This window comes from Elgaria multicarinata, chromosome 21 (assembly GCF_023053635.1).
Source record: "Elgaria multicarinata webbii isolate HBS135686 ecotype San Diego chromosome 21, rElgMul1.1.pri, whole genome shotgun sequence".
Classification (NCBI taxonomy): domain Eukaryota; kingdom Metazoa; phylum Chordata; class Lepidosauria; order Squamata; family Anguidae; genus Elgaria; species Elgaria multicarinata.
The window spans coordinates 14,437,626-14,457,760 of record NC_086191.1 but is presented as its reverse complement, the minus strand read 5'-3'; the positions used below and the strand labels follow the sequence as shown (position 1 = coordinate 14,457,760).

Below are 20,135 nucleotides of genomic sequence, written 5' to 3'. Positions count from 1 at the left end.
GCTTCTGCCAGCCTATCCCAGAAGAGGCAAGTAAGGAATTGGGGGCTTCCAGTGGAGGGGAAGCTCAAGGTGTGCAGGATGGGAGTAGGGAGTTTGCTTTAGGGCTGTGCTCCGCTTCGATAACGGAGTGGCCAGATTCGCTTCCGACAACGGCGGAGATGAATCGGGTCGGTGGGGGCCTGCGGATCGAGGTGAAGCGGTTCGCTTCGATCCGGACGCATGTAAGTGGGGGGGGGGGAGGGGGACTCACCTGGTGGTGCTGCTCCCACAGTCCGTACGGCGACGTTGCAGGCTTCAATTGAGGCCCCGGCTTGAAGCTGGAAGAGGCCGCGGCCTCAATTGAAGACCGCAACGGACTGCGACGGAAACAGGTAAGGGGGTGGGGGTGGGGGTTGGCTTAGCTGGCGGCGCCCTCCATACGGGGACGACGGCGGAGGCAGATCTCGCTCCGTGGAGCAGGGGACCGGCAGGGTCAACCCAAAGCACTTCGGGCCCGACTTGGAAGTTCCGGATCAGGCCACGAAGCGGTTTGGGAGGGTCCGTGCACAGCCCTCGCTTGCTCCCCCCCACCGGTGGCTACACCCTCCTGTTGCTGGCTAACGCAGACTCTCCAGGGCCAAGCGAGAGTTCCTTCGTGCCTCTGTCCCGGGTCACAACCTTGCAAGACGATGCCAGCGTTGCACCAAGAGCCGCTCATCGCCTGCCTTTTCGCCCGTTGCCAGGTCTGCCTGCGCATGACCAGAAAAGATGCCTCCGCAGCAGCTGGGCCTCCAGTGTGTGTGGTTTATTGATACAGCATCCCTTCCAATCCAGCCCTCCCCTGCTTCCTCTGGCCCCCTTCCTCCTCCTCCTCATCCCCACCCCCCCACTCTAGCCCCAGCGTTGACTTTGGCAGAGTACACATCACGGTTCTAGGGCCTTCCTGGTTTCACGGGAGCCCTACGTCGGCAGAGGTTTGAGAAAGAGCAGCGCTTGCCTCTCCCGTGGCGCGGTTGGGGGCCAGGGAGAGCCAGAAAGAAAAAGGTTACAGGGAGGAGGGAAGGTACAGCATCGACCCGGGGAATGCGCGACTAGCTCAGCAGCGAGGAACAGACAGCAGCTTCTACGAAGGACACGGGTTTTTCTTAGCCAAGACCACCCTGGCTACACCAGCCCTGGCTCGTGGGCGGAGGTGGGGCGTCATCACCCAACAGCCTCTTGCTCAGCAGTAGGGGAGATTTGGGGAGGGCACGGGTTGACTTCACCCCTCTTCCGCGGGCATAAGACTCTGGGTTGCGTTCATCCCCCACAGCGGGGGAGTTTGTTCCGCTCCCACGTGCCATTTCTGGTGGAGGGGGTGGGTGGGTGGGCTTGGGGTTCCGGGGAGGGAATCACAGGTCGCTCTCTCCGTACAGGGCGCTGGAGAAGGAGACGTAGTCCAAAGCGCCCGACACGGCGTCGGCTCCGGAGTACTTCGTCATCCTGGAGATGCAATATTCGGCCTGCTCCGGCGGCAGCTCCCGGCGCAGTTCTTCTATCGTGATGTAGTTCTGCAGGAGGAGGCGGAAACAGCCTGTTAACTCCGCAGGCCCGCGAGAGCCCAGTTACAGGAGCTGCGTGCATGCAGGGCAAATCTGGATAGCTCCCTTGCTGCTGCCGGACATAGGGCCGGTCAACAGATGTTGCAAGGCTCTGAGCCTTGGCTAAGCCCACCTTCTGGGTCAGGCCTGCAGGATTTTGCTGCCACGGGCACTGAGATGGACAGGCAGGCACTCTGCAGCTACATTGGGACCGCCAAACCGGACTGGGTATTTCCCTTCAGCGCCTGCCACTGGGCCAGAGAGCCGCTCAAGGTCTGCTCCTGTGAGATTTCACTAAGTAGCTTTACCCTCCTGCTTTTTCACCTTAACACGGAAGTATTGAAATGGGCCAGGAGTGAGGGAGAGAAGAGGGGCGTGTGGAGAAAACAGAGATTCCCTGGAAGCAAAGTTCTGTTTTTGGCTCCCAGGTTCTAACCTTATTGTTGGGCAGTATAATTTTGCAGACTATGGACCAGCCTGGCCTAACGGGCAGGCTCCTATGTATAAAGCAGAGAGGGCGTTTCCACCCTATGAAGAGAGACTGAAACTGGGCATGTTTAGCCTGGAGAACGGAATATTGAGGGGAGACATGATAGCACTCTTCAAATACTTAAAAGGTTGTCACACAGAGGAGGGCCAGGATCTCTTCTCGATCCTCCCAGAGTGCAGGACACGGAATAACGAGCTCAAGTTAAAGGAAGCCAGATTCCAGATAGACATCAGGAAAAACTTCCCGACTGTTAGAGCAGTACGACAATGGAACCAGTGACCTAGGGAGGTTGTGGCCTCTCCCACACTAGAGGCCTTCAAGAGGTAGCTGGACAAGCATCTGTCAGGGATGCCTTAGGGTGGATTCCTGCATTGAGCAGGGGGTTGGACTAGATGGCCTTATAGGCCCCTTCCAATTCTTTTATGATTATGTCGACAGGAAAGATCACCCCAAAAAGGCCACTCTGAGCCAAGCCTTGCCTTGTCTGAGGCCAGGATCTTGAAGGAAGCCACGACCTGCTCAGCTGTATCGGTCTCGGCGGTCTCACGAGTCATGAAGTCGATGAAGGCCTGGAAGGTCACCACGCCTGTGTTGTTGGGATCTACCAGCGTCATGATGCGTGCAAACTCCACCTCGCCCTGGGAGCAACGGGAACTGGTTAACAGAAAGGAAAGTGGCTCCCCAACGGGGCCACCCTGCGGTCCCAGAGCAGGCCCTGCTAACTGCTCCGCACCAGTCCTCCCCCACCTCAAGGTTTCGCTATCGTGACCTTTGCAACCCAACCGCTACTCCTCACATATAAAAGGAGTTGTTTTAGTCCTTCCCAGTTTCTCAATGTCTCGCTCTCTACAAGGAAAGGGAGGCTTCTAAAATCTACCGATGGACAGAACAGACTATTTTCAGTCTGTGTCAATTTCACATGTGTTCAATCCTAAATCTGTTCTGTTCTGTTCTGTTTTCTCTTCCTCACCCCTAACTCACAAAAACCACATTTAAAGTGTTATGCTGTGTGAGAGAGGAAATCTCTCCTCTTGGCCCAGGTTAGGGGCTGGCCTCGTACCAAGTCATATCCCATGGAGATCAAGCAGGCACGGAAGTCGTCGGGGTCCATCATGCCGTTTCGCTTCTGCAAGGAGCCAAGAAGAAAAAGGAGCTGTTTAGTGAGAAGCAGATATGCCCACCTCAAGCCTCTCCTTGATGGGAGACCTTCTTTAAACTGCTGGCAGCAGCTGCCTGCATCCAAGAGAAATGCAACGGTTGCCCCTCTGTCCCCTCACCCCTGCCTTTCTATTGGTTTTAAGGGACTTTGCCCAGCCAAGGGCTTAACTCTTCTCTGTGGGCGTCAACAGCTGTCTGAATCCAGACTGGAGGTGGGCGGAGGGTACGCTACCAGTAGAAGGGATCAAGCCACTGGCCCCAGGATCTGCTTTCAGTTAGCCCATTTAACAAATCCGGGGATGGGTTTTGAGAGCCGCATACGTGGAAGTGGTGAGAAATGTTCTCGCAGGGTTGGGTTACACATGGAAGCAGCACGGAGCATCTGAGGGCCCGGAGGCCTGGGACGCGCCAGAATGCCTTACCCGGTCGAAGTGGTTGAAGGAGGCCCGGAACTCGTTCATCTGTTCTTGGCTGATGCCTTTGGCGTCGCGGGTCAGGATCTGGTTCTCGACTTCGTTGATGGTGCGGGCGATGGTGGTTAGCAGCTGCTCCCAGCCCACCCGAATGTGCTGCAGTCAACCAGAGGAGGCATTGCAAAATGAGATGGAGCAGAAGTCCATCTGATTTTGAGATGGAGGGCCAGGATCTCTTCTCAATCCTCCCAGAGTGCAGGACATGGAATAACGGGCTCAAGTTAAAGGAAGCCAGATTCTGGCTGGACATCAGGAAAAACTTCCTGACTGTTAGAGCAGTACGACAATGGAATCAGTGACCTAGGGAGGTGGTGGGCTCTCCCACACTAGAGGCCTTCAAGAGGCAGCTGAACAACCATCTGTCAGGGATGCTTTAGAGTGGATTCCTGCATTGAGCAGGGGGTTGGACTCGATGGCCTTGTAGGCCCCTTCCAACTCTGCTATTCTATGATTCTATGAAAAGGCCTGCCTCTCTCTCTTTCTCTCTCTCTCTCTCTCTTTCTCACACACCCACACCCCTCTACTTGCAGAAGCCACATTCTCTGTGCAATTCACCCAGGGCCAAGACATGTTGCTCTCTGACAAGATAGCACATACATCCCCTCCAACCCCTGGTCCAGCTACAGGAATGGCCTTCAATGCTGGCTTGGGACAATGGTCTCTACCACACTTGAAGGCGGCAGGCTAACGCAGAGGTCGCAAGGCGGCCTGTGCGAGATACACAGCCCTGCCCTCCCATATCACACAGCAACTCCCCAACATCTGCTGGCTGAGGCAGCCAGCTCCTTCTAACGAATGGTAGGGCTGGCCCTGGATGTAGGAACGAATGCTGTCAACATCCCCTCATGCACGCGCCTTCTTCTGCTTCCCTTGGCTTCCATCGCAGGCACCCACCTCCATGGTGTAGCTGGTGTGCTTGTTGTCAAAGACGAGGGCCTCCTGGATGAGCTGGTGGTCACCTTCTAGCTTGTCGATGTTCACCTTGTAGTTGATGATGTTCTGCTCGTGCTGTTTCAAGTGGTTCATCTGGTCCTCAAGGGACCCGCTGATGTCCACGGAGATGTGGCCGATCTCCTACCAAGGGGCGGCAGAAAGGAAGGTGCTGTTAGCCTGGGGCTTTGGATGCTGTCAGCTGGCCCTAAGCCGACAGGTCTCCCTCCCCCTACAGCAGCCTTCCTCAACCTGGGGCGCTCCAGATGTGTTGGACTACAACTCCCAGAATGCCCCAGCCAGCTGGCTGGGGCATTCTGGGAGATGCAGTCCAACACATCTGGAGCGCCCCAGGTTGAGGAAGGCTGCCCTATGGGATGTCACAGGTAAGGCAGATTCACTGGGAATTGACAACAAGGGCTCTCCCCTTCCCATTTGGACAGGACTTCTTGGCAAACCAGAGTGAGAGCACTCCTCTTAGAGGGGCTAATAGTTGGAACAACCTCATGGATGGTGCGTAGAAAGTTGCAAGGCAGGAGGATCCAGGGGGAAAACAGTGAGATTTTACTTCTTGGAAGTTTGGGTTACAAGAAAAGCAGTCCGCGTGTTCTGGAGTTTCTTGCTTGCTTTGCTTCTATATTTCGACTCCTACAGCCTGTGCCAGCTTCTACACCCCTCTCATTCCATGTTTTTCCCCCTTGCTTTCAACGCCCTTCTCCCCTACCCAAGCTGTAGCTAACCCATTAGACGCTCCCCCAGATAGAACCTGAACTCTGCCACACACACACACACACACACACGTCCCCGTTCCAGAGATGGTAGGTGCTGCTGCTGCTGCTACTTTGCACGGGTGGGTGGGTGGGGCGGGAGAGGGCCTTACCTCCATCTTGGCCTGGATCCAGGGTCCAATGATGTTAGCCTGGGCAGCAAATTGGCGTCGCAAGCGTTCGTTGGCTTGCTGCCTTGCCAACTCTTCTTGCAGGGTCTGATCACGGTGTGGGACTAGTTGCTTCACCTAGAGGCGAGGGCACAAGAGAATCCATCTCATTTCTATACCACCCTATAGCCAAAGCTCTCCAGATGGTTTCACAAAAACTGGGGTTTAGACCCTCATTGGTAGATGATGGGGGCATGGGTAGACCTGGGAGGACACAAGGAACCCAATCCCTCCCCACCCACCCTTAGCTCATTCCTGGCTAAGAGCAAAGCAAGACCTCCAAAGCACAACTATGAAGAGAGGCCTTCGTCAAGACCAGCAAGAAGTGTAACTATGCTGTGGCACCTCAGGGCCTCTTTACACTGCCCATTCGCCAATTGGTTAAAATCATGGGTGGGCAACCATTTTTCTGTCGAGGGCCACATTTTCCCTCACAGCCCACAGGTAATCTGCCAGGGGCTGCATGTCAGCCGTGCACAGGGCAGAAGCCCAGAGACAAAAGTGGGTTGATCGCCCCTTTTTCCTTTCTGCCACTTTTTCTCTCTTTTTGCCACCCCCTTTTCTCGCTAGCCTCGTGTGGCGCAGAGCGGTAAAGCAGCAGTTTCTGCAGCTGAAACTCTCCCCATGGCCTGAGTTTGATCCCAGCGGAAGCTGGTTTTAGGCAGCTGGCTCGGGTCAACTCAGCCTTCCATCCTCCCGAGGTCGGTAAAATGAGTACCCAGTTAGCTGGGGGAAAGGGAATAACGGCCGGGGAAGGCAACGGCAAACCAGCCCGCTATAAGGCCTGCCAAGAAAACGTCTGGCGTCCCTCCAGGAGTTAGTAATGACTCAGTGCTTGCACGAGAGATTCCTTTCCTTTTCTCGCTCCCTCTTCCTGGGCGTCGTGCGTGAGGAGCAGACGTCTCATTTCTCGCTAGAAAACCATCTGCTTTTCACCCCAGAGGGAGGTGAACAGAATGGACTGGGCAGAAGAGCTGTATCCAGCCCCATCAGGTTGCCCGCCTTCTCCACTGGGAGGGGAGCACACAGGGGTGGGTGGAGACTGTACACTGAGGGGGGACGGATGCTTGAACACTCTCCTCAGATCTTCACACAGCTTCTGCAGCCATAAGCACCACGGCGTGGTTTTTTTTTAAAGAAGAGGCTCTCACCTTGTCCCACTTGTTGGCGATGTCAAGGTGTGAGAGGTTGGTGTAGGGGTTGATGCCCGACAGCTTGATACCGTAGGTCTGCGCGATCTTCTGGATCTCGTTCTGGATGCCCAGGATGGCCATGCGCTCCTTGTCGGCCTCAGGCAGGGTGGCTTTGAACTGCTCATGGGCAGTGATCAGATTCTGCCGGCAGAGGGGAGAAAGACACAAAAGTCAGCTGTTGCTGGTAGCGGGATAGAGGCGGAGGGGAAATGATCCTCCCACAGTGCAGGACACGGAATAACGGGCTCAAGTTAAAGGAAGCCAGATCCTAGCTGGACATCAGGAAAAACTTCCTGACTGTTAGAGCAGTACGACAATGGAACGAGTGACCTAGGGAGGTGGTGGGCTCTCCCACACTAGAGGCCTTCAAGAGGCAGCTGGACAAGCATCTGTCAGGGATGCTTTAGGGTGGATTCCTGCATTGAGCAGGGGGTTGGACTCGATGGCCTTGTAGGCCCCTTCCTGCATTGAGCAGGGGGTTGGACTCGATGGCCTTGTAGGCCCCTTCCAACTCTCCTATTCTATGATTCTATGAGGACTGCCTGCCCTCTGGCTTGCTCCCACCTCTGGCGTTGCCTCTTTTCTTTAAGGCGGATTCTTCCTTTGCTTCGCCTGGATCTATTGCTAATCCATCCATGTCTTCCACATGGTTCGTGATATTATGAATCTGGATCACATCTACCCCCTCCCCAGTCCCTTCATCTTAGCTAAAGATCCTTTTGCCCACCAGAAGTTGCTCCGTCCCCTGTTGACCTTTCCCGTACCTCCTGCAGCTCTCTCTCATAACCTCAGGGGTAGCGTCAGCGCTTGACACCTTTGGAGTAGCGACTGTGGCCCAAGAGGCCCAGTAGAAGCTGACGTCAGTTTTGGCCCTTCCCTCTCTTGCCTTGGCTTACAGAGTGGCAGCAGGCGGCATCTGGGAAGCCACCGTCTTAAACTGTGCGCTGTGCCCACAGTGATGCTATGTGGGGGTCATCTTCCCAGCAGCTGGCTCACAGCCTTCTCCTTCTCCTCACCTTTGCCTCTGTTGTCTGGGCAGAGAGCAAGAGGCAGGTAACCAAGCAGGTAGGAACGGGGAAAGAAGGAGCAATGCCAGGGGGCTGTTGCCCGTGGGCCCAATCACACCTAGCTCCAGAAACTCTCCACTAGGTTTCCCAGTTCTATTTTATGCGCTCTGGATTAAAAAGCCTCTGGTAAGAAAGGGGCTAGCTCTAATCTCTCCCCCAATTGCTCAGAATGTGCGGGACCCTACCGATTTCCAACGCCCAGCTCACCTGGATCTCCTCGATGCTGTGCACAATGAACATGTCCTGGAGGTCTTCGGTGGCACCGTCCATCCAGTTGTTGAAGGGGGCAGCTCTCTTGGCAAACTCCAAGTACAGCTGGTCAATGGTCTCCAGCAGCTTCTCCACCCGCTGGGGCAGGAAGGAAGACAAGGCAGGGTCAGAGAACGACGTCTGTGGGGCCACACGCTTCACCCACTCCACGGAGGGTTCAAACCCCCCAGCTTCACTCGCTCACCTCCAGGGCATCCCTCCTCTTCTGAGTTAGGGTCCCCAGGTTGTCCCACTGGTCACAGATGGCCTGGCAGCGGGAGTTCACAGACGCCGCGTCGTGGTAGTCCAGCTCACTGCAGCAGAGGGCCACAAAGGTTAGGGGGCAGAGACCTTCTCATTCAGTGGACCTTCTCACTAAGAGCAGGCCTGACAACGCCCCGCCCCACCCAGCCACAAGCCCGAAAGCAGAGAACAACTCTGGATCACAAGAAATGGGGAGTCAGCAACCCTAGACTGTTAGCGGGTGGTTCATCTGTCCGGCGAGGTGATGTTTGCCCTGTCCTGGACGGGGTTGCACTCTCCCTAAAGGATCGGGTCCGTAGTTTGGGGGTGCTCTTGGATCCAGAACTGTCACTTGAGGCACAGGTGGACTCAGTGGCAAAGAGCACCTTTTATCAGCTTAGGCTGATATACCAACTGCGCCCTTATCTGGACAGAGATAGCCTAGCTACAGTTATCCATGCATGCAGGCACGGGTGATAGTCAGAACTACTCCTAAAGGACTTGTGTTTTAATTCACAGAAGGGTTTTAAGAGGAACTAGAGAAGAAATGAGTGATGCATGTTATTGCAAAAGGTTCGTGACCTGGACACTTGGCGAAGAAGGCAAAAGTAGTCACAAGGATAACTAGAACATCATACATCTTATGGGTGCACAAACACACAAGGATCATGTGTTAGAAAAATGTGGAGACCCGGGATATTAATGTCACATCTCATTTGACTTTATGTTTCTAATTCTTAAAACTTAAGGATTTAAGGCTTAAGAGAATGGAAGAAAAAGCCAATAAAATTTGAGAAACTGGAATAGGGTAGAATGAATTCCCCGCAAAGGGGGGCAAGGAGGCCCCTGGTGAAGTTAGCTTCAGCCAGAGCCACCATCAGACCCTGCTAATGTCTAGTCCCATTGCTATCAACAGATCCCGTCTTTGCCTTTCTAAAGAGATCCCTACCATCAGTGCAGGACATGGAATAACAGGCTCAAGTGACAGGAAGCCAGATTCCGGCTGGACATCAGGAAAAACTTCCTGACGGTTAGAGCAGTATGACAATGGAACCCATGACTTAGGGAGGTGGTGGGCTCTCCCACACTAGAGGCCTTCAAGAGGCAGCTGGACAACCCTCTGTCAGGGATGCTGTACGGTGGATTCCTGCGTTGACCAGGGGGTTGGACTCAATGGCCTTGTGGGCCCCTTCTAACTCTGCTATTCTATGATTCTGCCATACCATCAGGAGAGTGAAGATTTGAATTTCTCCTCCTTGACCCCGCACCTCAAATACAATCTGGCATTCTTGGGATTCAGACAGACACAGCGCAGTGTTTGAGGCCAGCAAGATTGACGTCCTTTGCCACCGCCAGGTGGGAAGAGATGTGCGGCCCCCATCACTGCTCAGCACCCCCTATGAAAAGTGTGTCATCAGTCCCCTGGCTTCTGGAAGCTGGATGTCTAGGAGGGCCACACTGGCTGGGAATGATGGGGGTTGTAGTCCAACACATCCGAAAGGCAGCAGATTGGGGCAGGCTGCCCTAAAGGGTTGGACTGGGGTGTGTGTGTGTGAGAGAGAGAGAGAGCTAGGATCCAGGTTGCCCTGGGTTCATCCCAAGCGAGGAAGGAGCGCTGGTCTCTCCCTGGCACCTACTTGAGCTCCTGTGCAATGGCTGCGATTTGCTCCACGCGGTCCTGGTGGGCGGCCAGGTCACTCTCGAAAGCCTCGTGCTTGCGCATCAGCGCCCGGATCTCATAAAGGGTGGCTGACTCGTAGTCCTTCTGCGACAGCATGTCCTCCTTCCCTGAGGTGGGAAGAAGCAGAGGGGTGCTTAGAGGCTGGGCCAAAGCCAGAGGGCCTGAGCAGGGTGGAGCAATCCATTGGGAAGTGCAGGCGCTCATCGTGACAATTCCCTACAGCCACAACCCCCCCACACACACACCCAAGGAGAGGCCAAACATGCAGGCAGCTGTGTGGATCCGTATCAACACACCAGTTCTAGCCGTTTCCGTTTGCTAGAAAGCGGGGCTTTTGTAAAGCGAATGGGCCTGACCAAGCCACCCATCACAGTATAACAAGGAAAAATATATTAGGGTGACCCTATGGAAAGGAGGACAGGGCTCCTGTATCTTTAATAGTTGCATAGAAAAGGGAATTTCAGCAGGTGTCATTTGTATATATGGGGAACCTGGTGAAATTCCCTCTTCATCACAACAGTTAAAGCTGCAGGAGCTATGCTAGAGTGACCAGATTTAAAAGAGGGCAGGGCTCCTGCACGTTTAACAGTTGTGATGAAGAGGGAATTTCACCGTGTTCTCCATATATATCAATGACGCCTGCTGAAATTCCCTTTCAATACAACTGTTAAAGATACAGGAGCCCTGTCCTCCTTTTCATAGGGTCACCCTACAATATATTACTGCTGGGAAAGAAGTTGATTCCAGCCCACAGCTACAGTGAGGATTGTGGCTAAGCTCAGAGGGAACAGGGAAGTGTGTGTGTGGGGGGGTGGAGGTGGCAGATGACGTCAGCGGCCCTCAGTGCCTCCGCTGCATCCTTGTGAACTTTGCCTCCGTTACACTACCGGTGTTGGCCATGAGTAGGTGGACAACCACCTGTCAGGGATGCTTTAGGGTGGATTCCTGCATTAAGCAGGGGGTTGGACTTGATGGCCTTGTGGGCCCCTTTCAACTCTGCTATTCTATGGTTCTGTGATTCTATGATTCTAGGCAACGGGCTCAGGGAGTGGAAGTACCTCTGGTCCAGCTCTCGTGCAGGGTGGCTTTCTGCTTGAACTTCTCTGCCAAGTGGTCCAACCGCTCCAGGCGCCGGATCTCGGTGAGGAGCCATTCTTCATAGCCTTTCTCGACCTGTTCCAGCCCCTTCCAGGCATTGGCGATATCCTGCAGGCCGACACGGCACAGCCTCAACGCAAGAAACCCTCCAATTGACAGCAGCCAACCGTGCCCACCCAGTATAGGCTGAAACACCAGCATGGGGGTTCACGTTCAGTGATCAATTCCTGCCCCTCTGATGCTTGGTCATTGGAGAAAGTGCTTCTGGGGGTTTCTTTTTTGCTTTCAGAAAAAAAAAGATCAACCTTTTGTCTGCTTGAGAAAAGAACCAAGTAGCTAGAGAGAGTTTTCAGAGAGATGAAAATGGCTTCAACAAGGGCTTGTAGCTTGTGTTGTGTACGGTTGTTTTAGCCTCTTGTAAACAGAGACTTTTTAAAAAACAAAAACCTGTTTGTGTGACGAGGAAGTGGCAATGAGACACACACAAAACCATGCGCCTACGTCCCTCGGGAAGGGATGCCACTCTGAAAACCACTTTCCTGAGCACTGTTTTCTTTCTCCAGTGGGATTGCAAAGTTTAATTAGGATGTAATTGACTGACTGATGGATGGATGGATCGATTCAGCTTTTGATGGGAGCTCCACAGAGCTGGGCCCTATCACTGCTTACATTTTTATACAGGTAACCAAAGAGAAATTTGCTTTTACAGAGTTTCGTTCTTTGCATATTTTTATTCTCTTGCTGCCACTTGGTTTTTTCGTTCATTTTTTAAAAAGACAGTTTTCCACTGATGTGATTTGATATTCTATTTGTAACTGTCATTTCGTTGTAGTTTTATTATTATCTGGACCCTGAGCTGCTTCTCCCACGACTTCTGGGGCTGCCCGTTCCACCCTGCCCTGCCCATGACTTACGGAGACCATCTTGCCCTCGGAGGGCATGAAGGCCGGCCGGTTGCTGAGGCGTAGCTTCGTCTGCAGGGTGTTGAAGTTGATCTCGAGCTGGCATTTCTCCTGGACGCGGGGGGGCTTGTGCACGCGCCGGTAGTCCCGGAAGTCCTCCAACTTGCGCTGCATGGCGCTCATGCTCTTCTCCGGCATGCGGTTCTCCAGCCAGGGGATGGTGCGGCGGATCCATTCAAGGAGCTGGCAGGAGAAACGGAAGAGGGCTCAGCCTACCCAGGGCGCGAAGTCAAAGGCAGACCTGTAATCTTCAGCTTTTTCAGACCTAGGGCCCGCTGTTGGCTCAAACGTACATTTGGGGATGGGCTTTTTCATGTTTTACCGTTGGGTTGTACAGTGCCGCTGCTACTGTAGCAACCCATCTTAGGTCAGGCTCTGACCCATAGTGCAGGAACCTTGGAGGGCCGGATTGGGACCTCAAGTAGGCAAGGCTGGGACTCTGGGCCTGGCATTGCTCACCCCTGTCCTCAGGCCTTGGCCCAGTTTCAAAAGCCCTCTGCAAGAGATCAGTTCAGACCTCTGGCAAGAGTGACATGGAATAACGGGCTCAAGTTACAGGAAGCCAGATTCCAGCTGGACATCAGGAAAAACTTTCTGACTGTTAGAGCAGTACGACAATGGAACCAGTGACCTAGGGAGGTGGTGGGCTCTCCCACCCTAGAGGCCTTCAAGAGGCAGCTGGACAACCCTCTGTCAGGAATGCTTTAGGGTGGATTCCTGCATTGAGCAGGGGGTTGGACTCGATGGCCTTGTGGGCCCCTTCCAACTCTGCTATTCTATGATTCTATGATTCTCTTGACAGCCCACAGGATGGGGAGGAAGAGAGAGGGAGAGAGAACACAGGAAGCTGCCTTCTACAGAGTCAGACCCATGGTCCATCCAACCCAGTATTGTCAACACTGACTGGCAGCAGTGGCCCTCTCTAGGGTTTCAGGTAGGATTTCCCCCCCTGCCCTACTTGGGGATAGCGGAGATCGAACCTGGGACCTTCTGCAGGCAGAGCAGGGGATCTACCGCTGGACCACAGCCCAGAGAGAGGAGGGGGATGGCCGAAAGAAAGGACAGGAGGATGGGAGGAGAAAGAAAGGGAGAGAGTCAGAGAAATGGGGGGAAAGGAAGAGGGAGGGGGGAAGAAAGAGAAGGCAATCGAGTGGGCAGGAGAGAGAGGGCGAGAAAAGGGGTGGCCTTGACCACCCACCACTGGAACTGGCTCCACCCATAACCGGCATGCGGTTCTCAAAAGATTACAAGGGAAAGCAGCCCGGGGCAGAAAAAAGCTTCTCCAACCCAGTCCTAGACGCTAGACCCCACCTTCTACCCCTGGTAACTGAAGCCAGGATTTCTGCTCCTGCATCCAGGGCTCCAGTTCCTGACAGGAACAAGAGATCAGCCCAGAGATCAAAGTGGAACCACTGGCCTGGACCTTCCACGTGGGCCGTTAGTTTCGAAGTACCTCACTGGCCAACTTCTCGTACTCCTGCATCAGTTTCTCGTTCTCTTGATTGACGGCAAGCACTTTGCAGATCCTGTTGGCAGCTGTCTCGGCCTGGGAGCAGCAGGAGGGAAAAGTAGGCACAGATTAGAACTGGGTGTAGTCCACAGAACCGGAGTGTTTGGGGGGGCACACACCTGGAGGACATCCAATCCCCCTCTGCAGACACCTCCACACACAGCAAGCTTTAGGGGGTGTCCTTCGCGTTCAAGACATCAAGACCAAACATCCAGTGCTTAAAAGCCTCCCGTTTTGCAACTCTGAAGTTTGTACAGGTGTTTGATCAGCATGCCTAGGGCTCAGGGTTCATGCCTCACATCGACAGTGCAATTTAGATGGGGCGGGGAGAGGAGTTTTTATGTTTTCTTGGGGCTTAGTTCGGAGTAGACATGTACATGTTTGCACTGTCGTGAAATATACTTAAATGCATTAAATCCAGTTAACCCCTTCAGAACCCCTTGCCCTCCTGCAAGTACGCCTCTAACAAACCTTATTATTATTATTATTATTATTATTATTATTATTATTATTATTATTATTATTATTATATCCCGCCTTTTGCCGAAACCCCTAAGCACTCTCAACTGAAACAATTGCCTATAGCTTCCTTGCCTACCCCTGTCTCTGCTTCCTTCCTCTGTTGTTTCCCTGTGTCAAATTTTAGATTGTAAGCTCCTCAGGGCAGGGACCTGAACTCTGCAGAGCACTAGGCACAGTGTTGATGCTACGTCCAACAACAGAAGGAGAAGGAAAAGCCCAGTGGAGGCTGGTGGCTCAGATGTGAACATAGGACAGCGAATCTGCTCCAGCTTTCAGTCAGAACCAGTCAGAGTTTGGATAGCTCCTTTAGAGTTCTGACTGAAACCTGGAGCAGATTCGCAGTCCTACGTTCACATCTGAGCCACCAGCCTCCAGTGAAGAAAAAGGAGACAGAGGAGGAGGAGAAGCAGCAACAATATTTGTTTATTGCATTTATATACCGCCCCATAGCCGAAGCTCTCTGGGCAGTTTACAAAAGTTAAACACAGTGAATGTTAAAAACAAATATACAAAAATGTAAAACCATCAAAAGCATAAAAACAACTGTATGCATTTAAAACAACTATTCTGTGGTCAGTTTTAAAAAAACAAACTCAGCATATGTTGTTAATTGCCTGGCAGAAGAGAAAAGTCTTGACCTGGCGCTGAAAAGATAACAGCGAGCCTCATTGGGGAGATCATTCCATAATTGGGGGGCCACCACCGAAAAGGCCCTCTCCTTTGTTGCCCTCCTCCGAGCTTCCCTCGGAGTAGGCACTCAGAGGAGGACCTTAGATGTTGAGCGCAGTGTACGGGTAGGTTCAGGTCGGGAGAGGCGTTCCGTCAGGTATTGTTAAGCTTTTGTGAATTTTTAATTTTTGTGAACCGCCCAGAGAGCTCCGGCTATTGGGCGGTATAGAAATGTAATAAGTAAATAAATAAATAAATAAATTTTGATCACCTAGCAGTTGGGGCAGACAAAGGCAGAGAGCTTCGGCTATTGGGCGGTATAAAAATGTAATAAATAAATAAATGTAAATAAAGCAGCAGCAGCATAACAGCAGTAGCAGCATCAACAACAACTTGACTGTTATGGCTCTCAGCTGCAGATACGTAGACTCGGAAGAACGGGTTGGTTGGTTTTTACCTGCTCCGCACCAGCAAAGGCATGGTAGAAACAGGAGACATAGGTCATGATGGCTTTCTCGTCCGGCTTGGGGGTGTTAACAATATCTGTGGAGAGAAGTCATGCGCTGAAGCGGAAGGTGGATAAAGGCACCACAAAAATGACCGGCAGGAGCTACAGAAGTCTACGGCATAGAAGGTGGGTCGGGCAAGATAAGGGTTGCTTTGTCCCCCCCACCCATCCCCATCTTGCACTTCCCTACTGGCAATTTGGGAGGTTGCTTCACCTGTGCTACGAAACCTCTACGTTTATTTCCCTCCAAGCCAGCCTTCCTCAACCTGGAGCGCTCCAGATGTGTTGGACTGCACCTCCCAGAATGCCCCAGCCAGCTGGCTGGGGCATTCTGGGAGTTGTAGTGCAACACATCTGGAGCGCCCCAGGTTGAGGAAGGCTGCTCCTAGCCTACCTCACCATCCCTGGCCTCTAGCTCCAATACACTCACATCTGGCTTCTCACCTTCTGCATCCAGCATCTTGGGGATGTCCAGGTATTTCTCCGCCACCTCGAAGGCTGTGTTGAGGTTCCCGATGGGGTCATCCTGTGCAGAGATGGACACACGGTGGCCTTGTGTGAGTCCCTGCACTGTGGAAGGGAGGGCGTGGCAAGATGGGCAGGTGGGCAGGAGTCAAGGGGTGGGCAGCTCCTGACTCAGGGGCCGGGGGAGGATCTACACGACTGCTTTTAAAGCGCTTTAAAGCACTTTGAAAACGTTTTGAAAACTGTATATGCAGTGTGTCCTGGGCCCCAACAGTTGTCAAAACTGTTATAAAGCACTTTGGAAAGGAAAGGAACCTCTCGTGCAAGCACGGAGTCATTACTGACTCTTGGAGGGACGCCAGCTTTCGCTGACATTTTCTTGGCAGGCCTTATAGCGGGGTGGTTTGCCGTTGCCTTCCCCGGCCGTTATTACCTTAAAGCTGTAGTGTAGCTCCCCCCCCCCCCCGGGTCTTGCTACGCTACTCATTATGAAAGTCCATTCCTAGGGACATTGGAAGTTGTGTTATATCAGTTCTTTTGCCCACCTAGCCTAGTCATACAGAGACTCTGACTGGCAGCGGCTCTGGCAGAGAAGGGTTTTCCCCTCACCTGCGACAGGATCCTTTTAACTGGGAATTGAACCCAGGATCGTTTGCATACAAGGCAACAAAGCTATGCTGCCTCTCTTATCAAAATGCCCATGGGTAGGGAGCGTGTGTGGTAGGGGTGGGTGGGGAAATCGGAGAGTGACAGAAAGTACAAAGATGCAGCCGGATCCCAGAGGTAAGAAGCAGAAAGCCGGAAGGGAAGGGCTACACCCAGGAGGCAAGAGGAAGCCGGCACCTTTCTGAGCTTGGCGTAGTCAATGAGGTCAGGGCGGTGCCGGTGGATCAGGGCACAGAGGGCCAGGCCATCCTTCCAGCTGGCGGGTGGGACATGGAGGGAGAAGAAGAAAAGAGCGAGTAAGCCCTGGGTGTCTTCAGTTGGGTGAGGAAAAAGAGGGGGGAAAGAACCACGGAAAGGCTATAAGAAAAAGAGGCTACTAGCTCTGGTGCTATGAAATGTCCAAAGAAATTTCTTTATTTTTATCCGAAATATAAAAATGTTCAAAAAAACCACAAAAAAACCCTTTCAACCAAACTTGTACAACGCTCAACGTTTCGGATCCGGAGAGCCTTCATCAGGAGCTGCATAACTAAATAAATTACTTTTTGAAGTAATTATATATTTAAAATCTTCTAGATATATATTTTTTACAAGACAGCAGTCGTGTTCATTCTGTCTCCATCAGCAGTCAAACTGTTCTGAGCGTTGTATAAGTTTGGTTGAAAGGGGTTTTTTTAGAACATTATTATATTTTTATATTTCGGGGGGAAATAATTTCTTGTGACGTTTCATAGCACCAGAGCTAATAGCCTCTGTTTCTTATCGTCTTCAGTTGGGCCCAGGTGCTGCCACCTCCCTCGTCCCTCAATATGCTTCTGACCAGCATGCTAGTCAGAGGCTGTTCCGTTTATTTATTTCATTTATTTATTTAGAATATTTATATACCGCTCCCCACTGAAAAATTTCGGAGCGGTGTACAAGGTAAAATGAAAATAAAAACAGAATAAAAACAGTTAAAACAAAATTTAAAAGACGCAAAAACAGTAATCCAAGGCTGCATGTTAAAGAAAGGCTTCTTGGAATAAAGATGTTTTCAGGAGGCGCCGAAAGGAGTACAAGGTTGACCTCCAGAGGCAGGGAGTTCCACAGGAGGGGCGCCACCACGCTGAAGGCTCTTCCCCTGGTGGACTCCAATCGGAGGAGGGATCTATGTGGGACCACCAGGAGCAGGCCCTCGGATGACCTCAGTGACCGGGCAGGTTGGTAAGGGAGAAGGCGCTCTCTCAGGTATCCTGGTCCCAAGTTGTTTAGGGCTTTGTACACAAGTACCAGAACCTTCAACCTGGCCCGGTAGCGAATAGGCAGCCAGTGCAGTTCCCTCAGCAGAGGAGTTCCATGCTGGAAAGGGGCAGCTCCAGACAACAGCCGAGCTGCAGCATTCTGCACGAGCTCCAGCTTCCAGAGCAGCTTCAAGGGCAGCCCCACATAGAGCGCGTTGCAGTAATCCAGCCTTGAGGTTACCAATGCCTGTACCACCGTGGCCAAGCTATCCCTGTCCAGGAGAGGCCGTAGTTGGCGAACCAACCGAAGATGGTAAAAGGCACACCGAGCCGTGGCCTCCAACGTGAGCCTCCAACGACAGAAATGGGTCTAAGAGTACCCCCAAACGACGAACCTGTTCTTTCAGAGGCAGTGCAAATGTTTTTCACTTAATGATATTATATTTGACGGTTTTAAAGGCATGAGTCTTTTCTACACAGGTATTAATGTAACGTTTCTCATTTTAAAGAAGAGTGCGTTTAGAGTTGCTGCATGCAACGTAGATCTTAACACACCTAATATGCATGTTGATAAACAGAAAAAGCTGAAGTAGCCATCACACACACACACACACACACACGCTACAGAACAACACACAGTTTTTGCCCATTATTTTAAAAACATTTCCGCGCTACCCAGCACATCACACACGTGCTCAGGCAGACCTGCACAGGATTGCACAGTGAATTTATGATTGCATTTTTATTATGGAGGGACGGCAAGGTAGCATTTAGATTTTCTGTCTCAAGGGCCAAAATATATTGGGCCGGCCCTGCTGCGGCCCCCAGTCCTTGGTTGTGGTGCTTAACTGGTGTAGTGGACGATGACCCCAGCGTGACAAACCTCGGATCCCATCGGCCATCCCTCCCTGCGCAACGCCAGGCCCAGGTTCTGCCCTGCCCCATACCTGATGTGGAAGTTTTGCACATTCACATTCCGGTAGGGAGCCGTCTTCCTCTGGCACCATAGCAGGAGCCCTTCCTTGGCAGAGGTTTCTGGGAGAGAAAGGAAGAAAGGCACCCTGAGGCAACACCCTTTCTGTGAAGGCCAACAGCCAGGATTCCCTCTAGGCATCTCCTCTATGGACATCAGCACAGAAGCAGTTTTATTTTACCAGGGCAAGACCACCTGGTTCTTCTAGCCCAGGATTGAACCTGGGTCTTGGGCAGAGAAGAGTCTTACTCACCACTGGCTACCTGATCCTTTTAACTTGACATGCTGGGGACCTTCTGCGTGCAAAGCTGTGGAGCGATGGCCTTTCCCCAGGGAATGACATGAGGGACAAGACCCCACCCGTAGCTCAGGTCTCATACTCACCTTCCACTGAGATGTCCTGGATGGCAAACCGAAGAATGATTGTCCAGATCATGCCCAGAGTCATCTTCAGGTTCCCGTCCACAATTTCTGGAACAGCAGGAAGGGGCGGGAGGAAAGAGTTAGAGAAAGTCAGCGAGAGTGGAAAGGGAAGGCTGACAGATGTGTCCACTAGGGATGACTGGAAAATAAGGATAGCTAAACTGAACCTCCATGTTCAGAGACAGTGTACCTCTGGGAGACAAACAACGAGGTCTCGTTTTAGGTCCTTCAGACCGTGGTTCAAATTTCATGATGGCTACGATCTCACAGGATGATTTCAGGCAAACTGCACGCTCTCACCTTCAGCCACAACCTCATCTCCCACGTGCGATTTGAGGAAAACAATCATGACTTATTTCACAAGGGTGTTGTGAGGATGCTAGAAATAACCTCCGTGAAACGCTTTGCAAAAAGACTGCGCAAATGCTAAACGTTGTTGTGACGGGAGGGCTAACGGGCCTAGAGGGCTGCCTTAACAACCCTGGGAAAATTTGGAACGTAGAAAGACTATCTCACTTGCCCCAGCGGCTCTGCTGGCCAAGTTAAGGAGTTCCAGGCGGGATTCTATTCCAATCCAGACCTACTGTACTTGGAGATGGTGGGGATTGAACCAGGGGCCCTTCTGTATGCAAAACAGGTGCTCTGCCACTGAGCCACCCCACCTCTTTGCCAAGCTGCCTTTATTGCCAAATACCTTTATTTTTGTTGAGGAGATTGGCTGATTGCTCTCAATAGCTGGCCTTCTGAATGACCAGGAAATACCTGAAAGGGAGATACTGCTCTCTGCAATGGAACCCGTGACCTAGGGAGGTGGTGGGCTCTCCCACACTAGAGGCCTTCAAGAGGCAGCTGGACAACCATCTGCTTTAGGGTGGATTCCTGCATTGAGCAGGGGGTTGGACTCAATGGCCTCGTAGGCCCCTTCCAACTCTGCTATCTATGATTCTATGATCCCATGTGGTTTGCAACACTTGTCCACAAGTATCGCGTCCAGTTCTGGGCTCCACACTTCAAGAAGGAGGCAGACAAGCTGGAGCGTGTTCAGAGGAGGGCAACCAGGATGATCAGGGGTCTGGAAACAAAGCCCTATGAGGAGAGACTGAAACAACTGGGCATGTTTAGCCTGGAGAAGAGGAGAT

At 52.3% G+C, this 20,135-nt stretch overlaps 1 protein-coding gene across 1 annotated transcript in view; it reads right to left on the bottom strand.

The window, feature by feature from the left end:
- Nucleotides 1-1,335: 1,335 nt before the first annotated feature.
- The window catches only part of ACTN3 (actinin alpha 3), a 39,474-nt gene continuing 20,674 nt past the window's right edge, over nt 1,336-20,135 (bottom strand). Inside the window, exons 4-21 of the mRNA XM_063146202.1 lie at nt 18,958-19,044; nt 18,548-18,635; nt 16,558-16,636; nt 15,694-15,775; nt 15,199-15,284; nt 13,494-13,586; nt 11,993-12,223; nt 11,039-11,186; nt 9,937-10,087; nt 8,262-8,370; nt 8,015-8,155; nt 6,699-6,881; nt 5,491-5,625; nt 4,575-4,754; nt 3,630-3,776; nt 3,110-3,175; nt 2,529-2,687; nt 1,336-1,529 (exon numbers count right to left, since the gene is read on the bottom strand). Coding sequence (XP_063002272.1) covers nt 1,371-1,529; nt 2,529-2,687; nt 3,110-3,175; nt 3,630-3,776; nt 4,575-4,754; nt 5,491-5,625; nt 6,699-6,881; nt 8,015-8,155; nt 8,262-8,370; nt 9,937-10,087; nt 11,039-11,186; nt 11,993-12,223; nt 13,494-13,586; nt 15,199-15,284; nt 15,694-15,775; nt 16,558-16,636; nt 18,548-18,635; nt 18,958-19,044 — 2,324 coding nt within the window. The 3' untranslated portion in view covers nt 1,336-1,370. The remainder of the gene's footprint in view (nt 1,530-2,528; nt 2,688-3,109; nt 3,176-3,629; nt 3,777-4,574; nt 4,755-5,490; nt 5,626-6,698; nt 6,882-8,014; nt 8,156-8,261; nt 8,371-9,936; nt 10,088-11,038; nt 11,187-11,992; nt 12,224-13,493; nt 13,587-15,198; nt 15,285-15,693; nt 15,776-16,557; nt 16,637-18,547; nt 18,636-18,957; nt 19,045-20,135) is intronic.